Source organism: Heterocephalus glaber, unplaced genomic scaffold (genome assembly GCF_053883595.1).
Source record: "Heterocephalus glaber isolate CG9 unplaced genomic scaffold, H.glaber_assembly_v1.0 deba00001145, whole genome shotgun sequence".
Taxonomy (NCBI): domain Eukaryota; kingdom Metazoa; phylum Chordata; class Mammalia; order Rodentia; family Bathyergidae; genus Heterocephalus; species Heterocephalus glaber.
Window position 1 is genome coordinate 1,387,248 of NW_028258202.1, and position 12,367 is coordinate 1,399,614.

At 36.3% G+C, this 12,367-nt stretch overlaps 1 protein-coding gene across 10 annotated transcripts in view; it reads right to left on the minus strand.

Annotated features, from left to right (window-relative positions):
• The window catches only part of Phka1 (phosphorylase kinase regulatory subunit alpha 1), a 195,132-nt gene that overhangs the window by 19,851 nt on the left and 162,914 nt on the right, over positions 1-12,367 (minus strand). For 6 of the 10 annotated variants that reach the window (XM_087210546.1, XM_087210547.1, XM_021250509.2 and 3 more), the window contains 3 exons: positions 5,376-5,491; positions 5,207-5,245; positions 3,330-3,380 (listed from right to left, as the gene is read on the minus strand). In XM_087210546.1, the coding sequence (XP_087066672.1) occupies positions 3,330-3,380; positions 5,207-5,245; positions 5,376-5,491 (206 nt within the window). The remainder of the gene's footprint in view (positions 1-3,329; positions 3,381-5,206; positions 5,246-5,375; positions 5,492-12,367) is intronic. The other 4 variants (XM_087210549.1, XM_013068455.3, XM_021250510.2 and 1 more) reach the window with 2 other exon arrangements.

Genomic DNA, 12,367 nt, shown 5'->3' on the forward strand with positions numbered 1-12,367 from the left:
ATGGCCATACTTCCAAAACTGCTACATAGATTTAATGCAATTCCAATTGAGATCCCAGCAGCATACTTCATGGACCTTGAGAAAACAATCCAAAAATTCATTTGGAACAAGAAGAGACCCAGAATAGCAAAAGCAATACTAGGTAACAGAGACATGGCAGGCGGTATCACAATCCCCAACCTGTAACTATACTACAAAGCTACTGTGATAAAAACAACATGGTACTGGCAAAGAAACAGACCTGAGGACCAGTGGAACAGATTAGAAGATGCAGAAACAACGCCAGACACACTCAGCCATCTCATCTTCGATAAACGAGCCAAACACCCTCACTGGAGGAAAGATAGCCTCTTTAATAAATGGTGCTGGAAAAATTGGGCTTCAACTTGCCATAGATTAAAACTAGACCTATATCTCTCACCATACACTAAACTAAAATCAAAATGGATTAAAGATCTAAATATTAAAATAGAAACTCTGAACCAGTTGGAACAGAGGTTAGATAGAACCCTTGAAGAAATCGGGGTAGGAAAAGATTTTATGAACAAAACCTCAGTTGTCCATGAACTAGCACAAACAATCAACAAGTGGGATCTCTCCTTATTAAAAGGCTTCTGCACAGCAAGAGAAACCACCAGCAGTGTGGAGAGACAATCCACAATGTGGGAAAAAAATCTTCACCTGCTCTTCCTCAGACAAAGGTCTACTATCTCGAATCTATAAAGAACTTAAAAAGATCAGACCTCCCAAATTTAAAGACCCAATCCAAAAATGGGCATCTGAAATGAACAGATATTTCTCAGACAAAGAAGTAGAAATAGGAAATAAATACATGAAAAAATGTTCAACATCACTGGTCATTCGAGAGATGCAAATGAAAACAACGCTGAGATTCCACTTCACTCCAGAAAGAATGGCTGCTATCATGAAATCAACCAATAACAAATGCTGGGAGGGCTGTTGGGAAAGAGGAACCCTGCTCCACTGCTGGTGGGAGTGTAGACTGGAGCAACCACTGTGGAAATCAGTATGGAGATACCTCAAAGAACTAGGACTGGAAGTCCCATTTGACCCCACTATTCCACTGCTGGGGATCTTCCCCAGAGAATTACAAGAATCATACCACAGTGATATATGTGCACCCATGTTCATAGCAGCACAGTTTGTGATAGCTAAAACTTGGAAACAGCCCAAATGCCCATCACCTGGAGACTGGATAAAGAAAATGTGGGGTTTTTAAAAATAAAATGGAGTACTACTCAGCCATAAAAAATGAGAAATTAGAGACATTTATAGCTAAGTGGATGCACATTGAGGTGATACTCTTAAGTGAAATAAATAGGACACACATGTATAAATACTGAATAGTTTCTCTGGTGTGAGAAACTGAAAGTGTAAATAAGGACTAAAATGTATAATAGGTAATGTGAAATAGGAAGAAAAGGGGCAAAGGGGAAGGAAGTGGGAGGGCTAGGGGAAAGGACAGAAGGGAATGGGATTAATATGAGAAAATGGAACAATAGGAACAAAATCTTTGTAAATAGGGAGGACTGGAGGGGTTGAAGGGAGAGCTGGGCAAGGGTGAAAAATAAGAACCAAGAGAGACTATGTAAAGGTGCAAATTTCCAATGATGAATGTCATCGTATTGTATACCTAAAATGTACCAATTATTAGAATGAATAATCGATAATGCAAAATGGGAAGAAAAGGTCCAAAGGGGTAGGGGTAGTGGGAGGGGCAGGGGAAAGGAAAGAAGGGAAAGGAGAAATGATGAGAAATGGAAAAAACGGAAATAAAGTCTTTGTAAATAGCGAAGGGTGGAGGGGGTGAAGGGAGGACTAGGAATGGGAAAAAAATAAGAACCAAGATGCATTATGTAAAGGTACAATTCCCAATGAGAAATGTAATTGTGTTGTATACCTACAATGTACCAATAAAAGAAAAAAAATGCTTCTTCACAGGAAGAGAAACCACCAACAGTGTGAAGATTCCACCCACAATATGGGAAAAAATCTTCACTTGGTATTCCTCAGACAAAGGTCTGCTATCTAGAATATACAAAGAACTTAAAAAAATCAGAGCTCCTAAATTTAAAGACCCAATCCAAAAATGGGCATTTGAAATGAACAGATATTTCTCAGACAAAGAAGTAGAAATGGCAAATAAACATATAAAAAAATGTTTAACCTTACTGGTCATTCGAGAGATGCAGATGAAAACAGCACTGAGATTCCACCTCACCCCAGAAAGAATGGCTGCTATCATGAAATCAACCAATAACAAATGCTGGTGGGGCTGTGGGGAAAGAGGAACCCTGCTCCACTGCTGGTCGGAGTGTAGAGTGGTGCAACCACTGTGGAAATCAGTATGGAGATACCTCAAAGAACTAGGACTGGAAGTCCCATTTGACCCAGCTATTCCCCTGCTGGGTATCTTCCCCAAAGAATTAAAAGAATCATACCGCAGCGATATATGTGCACCCATGTTCATAGCAGCACAATTTGTAATAGCTAAAACTTGGAAGCAGCCCAATTGCCCATCAAGTGGGACTGGATAAAGGAAATGGTGGATTTTTAAAAAATGGAGTACTACTCAGCCATAAAAATGAGAAATTAGAGACATTTATAGCTAAATGGATGACATTGAGGCAATACTCTTAAGTGAAATAAAAGGGGTACACATGTGTAAATGCCGAATAGTTTCTCTGGTGTGAGAAACTGAAAGTGTAAATAAGGACTAAAAAGTATAATAGATAATGTGAAACAGGAAGAAAAGGGGCCAAGGGGAAGGGGAAGTGGGAGGGGTAGGGGAAAGGAAAGAAGGGAATGGAATTAATGAGAAAATGAGAAAATGGAAACAAAGTCTTTGTAAATAGGAAGGGATGGGGGTGTTGACGGGAGGGCAGGGAAATGGGAAAAAAATAAGAACCAAGAGAGATTATGTAAAGGTGCAAATTTCCAATGATGAATGTCAGTATATTGTATACCTAAAATGTACCAATAAAATTAATTAAAGAAAAAGAATTAACATTACAAATAAATTACCAGTTGATGGTGATACTGTCTAGTTCACTGTTTAGTGCCATAGGAAGAATGGAATAAATTACACTATTTGAAAGAATATATACTTAACAAATACTTATTAAATTGAATATGTTTTCTGAAATGGTTGGAGTTGAACTCATTTTCCTCCTTTACTGGGAAAGAAATAGACTTCTCCCCATATATGAAGTTGATTATGCATATTTTAGTTTTTAATTAATTATATTTTTCCACACTTTAGTCAAACCACTTCTGAATGGAACATAATACAAGACAATAGCAGTTACCAGAAAAGATGGTGACATCACATCTATACTGGAGGGATGACCACCATTGGACTATGGAATAAAAAAGAAAAGAAAAGAGAAAGTAAAACATTTTTAAAAGGGATAGGGCAAGGCAACCACTATTTGTGTTTTTAAAAGTTAGTAGCAGTGTAAAAGTATGGATCATTTAAGGAACTAGTCAGCCATGCTGTCATTTAAAAGCTGGTGAAATAGCTTTACTCTAGATGTCATGGTAAATTGTAAAATAAGTAAAACTACCTTAAAAAGATTTTGCCCAGAAAAGAGAGCACTGATGAGTAGTAGAGAAAAATGCTAACAAATATATAAAACACCAGACAGAGAAATGAGGATGGAAATCAGTACTGAAAACTTAGGGCTCTCAATTCTCTAAATTATAGTCCTAATGATTTGGGCTCCGTTGGAGACCTACAGATGGCAGATGTATAGAAAAAAAACTAAATGAAATAGGTAGATCAAGTCTTAATATCATATTAATTCAGCTGGGAACACAGACTTAGGGTTCAATAATGAAGTTGTAAGTAGTACTGTGTGATTATAAACAACTATAAATATTTAGCCAATCTCTCTCAACCAAAATGAGGATTGTTAACCAACATCAGTTTAACTACTCAGTATTGAATGGTTTTTTTCCCTTTCAAGTAGGAAAATGTTCAGATTATTCCAATTACCTGGGAAAAATTGTAAAGACAACACCTATTTTAAAGCACAAGTCCCTTTAATTCCATTCTTGCCTTTGCATAAATGTAAAGGCCAAGGGATATTTGATGATTGTACTCAAATTAAGTTTGTTTCAAATTAAACTTTAAGCATTGCCTCATTCTCTTCCTAAATGACTTCTGATAACCTTTTAAAAACAGAACAAACAAAATTTATAATTCACCTCTCCTCTTCTGGGTGTTTTAATGCTGTAAGCTATCATAATTTGACTTTGAAAGCTCTTCATTAAGATGTGATTCTAGGAGGGACCAAATCATTACCTGTTCAACTTGAAGATCTTGAAACCAAATGATTTCCCAGAGTTTTAAAAGAAACTATGGAAGTTTGCATTAACTATTTCTTTGTATAAGGCAACAAAATCATCTATTGTCATTTGCAGGGAAAAGAAGCTATAATATAGTGTTTGGTAACTCCCACTAACTCCCAGACTGATTTAGATCCTTTTCCTCTGTATGTCCACAATATCTTTCATATATCTTTCTCATGGCAATGATAAATGTCTAATTTGAGAACAAAACAGGAAAATTATTTTTATTTTATTTATTTTGTGGTATTGGGGATCAAACCCAGGGCCTTATGCATAGTAAGCCTGAAAACAGACTCCCCTCCCCTCATTAGGGATTGAACCTAGGGCTTTCACAGTGAGCTACACCTCCAGGCTCCCCCCTGACCCTTATTTTGAGACAAGGTCAAACTAAGTTGCCCAGGCTGGGCTCAAACTTGTGCTCCTCCTGCCTTATCCTCCCAGTGTGCTGGGATCACAGGTGTGTTCCACCATGCCTGGCTTTTTAAAAAATGATGTCACCACCCAATCTGATATTCTTTCTAGTACATATTCTTGAAAGTAATAAGTCTAATTGTAGTTTTATAAAGAAACTTAATTTCAAAATTGAATGTCAGTCCTAATAAGAGCAACTCAAGATTTCAATTTCTTGCTACATGATGCAAGTTACTTTTCTCCTAAAATTAGCAAAGTAGCTTAGTCCAGGAAAAGGAAATCTATCTACAAATTATTGTTATAAAGAGGTCCAAACAAATGACTTCATTGCATATTATTTGTAAAAAGGCTATGAGCTCATGCATGTTATGTAGAACTAAGGATAAGTTAAAGTATATTAAAAGATCCCTAGTAGTATCACCTGACTTTCAGTTGAGATAGACAGTCTACGAAATTCCACCTGAAAAATAAATGGCTCAAATTATATTCAGGATATAAAAGTGAATAAATGATCCTAACAAAATGTGATTCCAAAAGAATATTTTAAAATATGACAATAGCCCAGGTAATCTCCCAGGTAACATCTTTACCTGCTTTATCTCACTTTTTAACTGCGTGATCCCAGTTCGTTCTGTTTTGGTTGCTCCAACAGCACCAATCTCATGGATAGAAATAGCAGGACTGAGATTTGTATCAGTGGGACAAACTATATGGCATGAGAGATTAAAGGAAAAAACAGGATAATCAGGCTCAGTTTTTTTCTCCATCATGTTAAAAACAGATATATGTCCTTTTATTTGTAACTTTATTTTATTTAATGTTTTCTTATGAAAAAATAAAACAAAATTTCATAACAATGACACAAGAATAACAATAGTTAATACACTGCGTATAATTATCTTCAAAGTAGTTACTCAGGGTACATGACAGAGACAAAAAAGATTCTCACAAAGAAGAAACCAGTAATAATACAAAACTTTCTTTTCAACAAACTAAGATAAACTAGTAGTATAAAAGAAACAAATTAGCATACATATTGAAATATTTCTGAAACAACAGAATAGATAATTTGAGGACGCATATGAACTCCCTACATCCTATTTATCTCTCTTCTATCTATCTATCTATCTATCTATCTATCTATCTATCTACTATCTATCGTGTGTTTCTCATATAAGGGAAACCATGCAATATTTAAGCTTGTGCATCTGACTTATTTCACTCAACATTATGTTCACAAGTTGCATCCATTTATCTATGAATGCCTCAAGTTTATATTTCTTTATGGTAGTATTGCACTCCATTGTATATAAATGCCACACCTTCCTTCACCACACATCTGTTTATGGACATATATACTGTTTCCAAGATCTAGCTGTTATAAATTGTGCTGCTGTAAACGTGAGTATGCTTGTGTCCCTGTAATAGGATGATGTTAACTCTTCTGGGAAGATACCTCGAAGGGGAATAGCTGGGTCAAATGGAATTTATACTTTTAGTTTTATTTTTAAAACCAACCATCATAAACTTGGTATCTGAAGTGTAGTTCATGGACCAGCAGCATCAGGATAACCTAGAATCTTGGTAGTAGAATTGCAGGTTCCACCCTAGATCCGCTTGAAATAGAACTTGCATTTTAGCAAGATCCCAAGCCTGAGGAGTACTGCTTTCTAACTTTCTTTTACTATTCTAAGATCTGACCATTCATCCATCTGATGTTATATATCTATTTATCCTCAACCTAAAATGTGAGCATGTGAGATAGCCCTTATTCATTTGCTGGGTTGCTTTAGGTATGCCACACCAAATAATGTCACCAAAACTAAAAATCCAGGCTGGATTTGATCAGTGCACACTGTATGCATTTATTGAAATATCACACTGAACCACATTAATACGTACAATTAATACACATTAGTAAAACACTTAAAAAGTACAGATAAAAATTAGTTTGTTGTGGGAGGGAGAAGAAATTGGTGGAGTGGAGATTGGCAGCAAAATTTATCTTCTCTGAGATCCAGAATCCAGACACTGTAAAATAACAACTGGGTGAAAATAAAAAGTAGATCACCAGGAATCAGGAAGGTACTAACAAGAAAATTAGAAGCTACAGAGAAGTTGGAGACAGATCACAATGCAGAGAAAAGAATGAAAAAATCTGGAGGCACTCTCCCAGCTCATGATGAATTGGTGTATGGGGAAGGGAACCTGGCTCTGCAGAAAAAAGGTAAGCACCCAGGGCTGGGAACTCCATGAAGAAATGGTGGCAGACTAGGCTGGTAGTATGAGCCCCAAGATTAGGCCATGGCTATTTTAAACTGCAAAAGCAGTGGAGAGTCTTGATCTGAGGGGACTCCTTCTACACAGGAGGCAGGTGCCCATCATATCAACAGAGAATGCTTATCAGGCACCATTTCAGGAAAGGGTTGATTATTTTAATCTGGGACTCAGAACAAGTAAAAAGCAACTTCACTTCAGGGCTTCCAATATTGCCCTCCCACAGTGACCGAGTGACAGACACTGGATATAGCCACAGACAGGAAGTGGACTAGAAAGAGAACTCCTGAGAAGAGGAAGCACAGGCTGGGAAGAACAGCCCCCCACCCCTCAAGTGTGAAGCCAGCGCCAACTTGAATTGTTCTCAGAAAGGGCTGGATCTGAAAGTGTCGGCATTAAGTACTTGAACCCTTGCCCTGCTGCCTATGTCCAGCACAGATCTGAAGTCTGACTGCTTTCCTTACTAGGGTGAGCAGGTATATATCTCAGTTCAGACACTGCCATAGCCTGGGATAAACAGAGGGGCCTCTGAAACAAGGTGGGAGGCACTTCATGAAATCATAGTCCATAATGCAAGGTAGAGAAAACTGCAACTTGTTGGATTCAAAAACTGTGGATCCTGGAAGGAAACCATTTGTTTAAAAATACAGAAAAATATTTTTTTCTATTTTTGTATTCATTTTCTTCTTTCTTCTGCACTGGTTATTGGGCTTGGGAAATTTTCCATTGCCTTTTCCTTTCTTCTTTTTTTTACTTTTCTTTTTTCCTATTTTATTCTCTATGTTATTTATTTTTATTCACCCTTTTTTCTTTTATCTTCTACTTCTCATTTGTTCTTTTCTATTACCTTTATCTAATTTTATAAATATCTTTCTACTCTTTAATACCTGTGTATTACTTTGTCTCACATTTCTCTCATCTCATTGTTTAATTTTTCTTCTTTCATTCTCCAATTCCCAATGCCACAATCTTTAATATTATAACCACTAGGCTTTATTATGTTATCACTGTTGAATTCTTTTCTATCATTAGTGGAAATATAGTTGTTGCATTTAGTAGATTTTTACTCTATGTCAATATTTGGGGTGCCTTAGTGATTATAATATAATTTTAGATTTCTTTTCTATGGTTATGTGGGGTACATTATTGATTCTTTTTTAAAATTCCTTTACTGGTACATTTTGGGTATACAATACGTTTACATTTATCATAGGGTGCTTGTAGCTGTACATGATGTATCTTAGTTCTTATTTTTTCCCCATTACCTGTGCGCCCTTCACTCCCTCCACCCTTCCTTATTTACATAGATTTCATTTCCATTATTTTTCTTTTCTCATAATTTTTCCTTTCCCTTCTTCCCTTTCGCCTTCCCCTCCCACCACCCATACACGGTTAGACCTTTTCCTATTTCAAATTTTCAATTATTCATTTTAATCATTTTAATCCGTATTTATACTTTCAGTTTCTCACACTAGAGAAAGAATTCATTATTTACGCATGTGTGTCCTATTTATTTCACTTAAGAGTATGGCCTCAGTATGCATCCTTTTAGCTATAAATGACCCTAGTTTCTCCTTCTTTATGGCTGAGTAGTACTCCATTTTATAAAAACCCACATCTTCTTTATCCAGTTTCCAGTTGATGGGCACTTGGGCTGTTTCCAAGCTTTAGCTACTACAAACTGTGGTGCTATAAACATGGGTGCACATATGTCTCTGTGGTATGATTCTTTTAGTTCTCTGGGGAAGATACCCAGCAGGGGAATAGCTGGGTCAAATGGGACCTATATCCCTAGTTCCCACGCTGATTTCCATAGTGGTCACACCAGTCTGCACTCCCACCAACAATGGAGAAGGGTTCCTTTCTCTCCACACCCCTGTGAGCATTTGTTATTGGTTGATTTCTTGATAGCAGTCATTCTTTCTGGGGTGAGGTGGAATCTCAGGGTTGTTTTCATCTGCATCTCCTGAATGGCCAGTGATGTTGAACATTTTTTCATATATTTATTTGCTGCGTTATTTCTTTGAGAAATGTCTGTTCATTTCAGATGCACATTTCTGAATTGGGTCTTTGAATTTGGGGGGTCTGATTTTTTTCAATTCTTTATATATTCTAGATAGTAGATCTTTGTCTGAGGAAGAGCTGCTAAAATATTTTTCCCTTATTGTAGGTTGTCTCTTAGCTCTGTTGGTGGTTTCTCTTGAAGTGGAGAAGCTTTTTAATAAGATGACATCCCAGTTGTTGATTCTTTGTGCTAGTTCCGGTGCAACTGAGGTTTGTTCATAAAGTCTTTTTCTATACCAATGTCTTCAAGAGTTCTACCTAACTTATCTTCCAACAAGTTTAGTGTTTCTGTCTTAATGTTTAGATCTTTAATCCACTTTGATCTTAGTTTAGTGTATGGTGATAAGCATGGGTCTAGTTTTAATCTTTGGCAGGTTGAAATCCAGTGTTTTCAACACCATTTATTAATTAGTGGTTGGGTCCTTTGCCGAAGATGAGGTGGCTGAGTATGTCCGGAGTTGTTTCTGCATCTTCTAATCTATTCCACTGATCCTCGGGTCTGTTTCTTTGCCAGTACCATGCTGCTTTTATCACAGTAGCTTTGTAGCATAGTTTCAAGTTGGGGATTGTGATACCCCCAGCTGTGTCTCTGTTGCCTAGAATTGCTTATGCTATTCTAGGTCTCTTCTGGTTCCAAATGAATTTTTGGATTGTTTTCTCTAGTTCTGTGAAGTATATTGTTGGAATTTCAATTGGCATTGCATTGAATCTATATAGTAGTTTTGGAAGTATGGCCATTTTCACTATATTGGTTCTTCCTACCCAGGAACAAGGGATGTCTTTCCATTTTCTTATATCCTCTTCTATCTCCTTTTTCTTTCAAAGTGCTGTAGTTTTCAGTGTAGAAGTCTTTTGCTTTCTTTGTTAGGTTGATTCCTAGATATTTCATTTTTTGGGATGCTATTATAAAAGGAATTGTTTCCCGAATTTCTCTCTCAGTGAGTCTGTTATTTGTGTATAAGAAGGCTATTGTTTTTTGAGTGTTGACCTTATATCCAGCCACTTTACTGAATCTGTCAATTAGGTCTAGAAGACTTTTGACCAAGTATTTTGGGTCTTGTACGTAAAGTATCATATCATCAGCAAATAATGTCCATTTAACTTCTTCCTTTCCTATCTTTATTCCTTTCTCTTTTCTAATTGCTGGGGCTAATGTTTCCAGAACTATATTGTATAGGAGAGGTGATAGTGGGCATTCTTTTCTTGTTCCTGGTTTTAGCGTGAAAGATTTCATTTTCAGTTTTTGACCATTTAGTATGATGTTGGCTCTTCGTTTTTCATAGATAGCCTTAGTCAGGTTGAGATAAAGACCATCTGTTCCAATTTTCTGTATGTTTTTTTTTTATCATGAATGGGTGCTGGATTTTGTTGAATTCTTTTTCTGCATCTATTGAGATGACCATATGGATTTGTCCTTGGCTCTGTTAATACAGTGCATTACATTTATTGATTTACATATGTGGATCCATCCTTGCATCCCTGGGATAAATCTGACTTGGTCAGGGTTCATGATCTTCTTGATTACCCTCTGTATTGTTTGCCAGTATCTTGTTGAGGATTTTTGCATCTATGTTCATTAGGGAGATAGGCCTGCAGTTCTCTTTTTTGGTTGGGTCTTTCCCTGGTTTTGGAATAAAAATAGCACTTGCTTCCAGGAATGAATTTTGAAATATTGCTTCCCTTTCAATTTCATTGATGAGTTTAAAGAGTAATGGCAATAGTTATTCTCAAAATATCTTCCAGAATCATCAGTGAAGCCATCAGGACCTGGGGTTTTCTTTGTTGGTAAATTTTTAATTATGTTTTCAATTTCACTGATTGCAACTGGAGTGTTTAGAATTTTTATATCTTCTTCATTTAACTTTAGCAATTTGTATGTACCTAGGAATCTTTCCATTTCTTCTGTGTTTTCCATTTTATTAGAGTACAGGTTCTCGAAGTAGGTATTGACAATCTTCTGGATTTCTACTGGGTCTGTTGTGACTTCCCCTTTTTTGTTCTTAATTGCATGGATTTGAGCCTTTTCTTTCCTTTTTTTGATAAGGTTGGCTAAAGGTTTATACATTTAATTGATTCATTAGAAAAACCAACTCTGATTCATTACTTTCTTGTATCGTTCTCTTAGTCTCCATTGCATTGATTTCTGCTCTGATCTTTATAATTTCCTTTCTTGAATGAGATTTGGGTTTGTTATGCTCTTCTTTTTCTAGGAGCTTGAGGTTCTGCATTAGGTTATTTATTTGAGTTCTGTTTTCCTAATGTGAGCATTCACTGCTATGAATTTTCCACATAGAACTGCTTTCACTGTGTCCCATAGATTCCTGTATGTTGTACTGGCATTATCATTTACTTGTAGAAATTGTCTAATTTCTTCTTTAATTTCCTCTGTCACCCATTGGTTGTTCAGGAGGGTGTTATTCAATTTCAATGTGTTTGTGTGAGTTTTGCAGTTTTTTATGTTATTGACCTCCAATTTTATTACACTATGGTCTGATAATATACATGGGGTAACTTCAGTTCTTTTACATTTACTTAGACATGTCCTATGAGTTAGCATGTGGTCTGTTTTGGAGAATGATCTATGTGCAGCTGAAAAGAATGTGCATTCTGCTTTTCTGGGGTAGAATATTCTGTAAACATCTATTAAGTCCATTTGTTTGACAGTTTGGCTCAGTTCTATAATTTCATTGTTAATTTTTTGTCTAGATGATCAGTCTATTTGTGATAGTGGGATATTGAGGTCCCCCACTACAATTGTATTAGTGCTTTTTTGGTTTTTCATGTCCATTAATATTTGTTTTGTATAGCTGGGGGCATTCCTATTTGGTCCATATATATTAGGATTGTCATCTCTTCCTCTTGGATTGTTCCCTTCACAAGGATGTAGTGACCATCTTTGTCTCTATTAATCAGTTTTGGTTTGAAATCTACTTTGTCTGCAAATAAGATTGCTAGGCCTGCTTTTTTCTGAGTTCCTGTCATGTGGAGAACCGTTTTCCATTCTTTTACTTTCAGTCTAAGAATTTCCCCTTGAGTTAGGTGTGTTTCTTGTATACAACATATTGCTGCATTTTTCTTCTTAATCCATTCTGCCAATCTATTTCTTTTGATTGGTGAATTGAGGCCATTAACATTGATAGTTATAATTGATAGGTATTGACTCATCCTTGTCATGATTTCTTACTGTTGTTGGCTCTTTTATTTCTTATTTTCCCCCCTTTCCTTTAGTGTCTTACCTTGC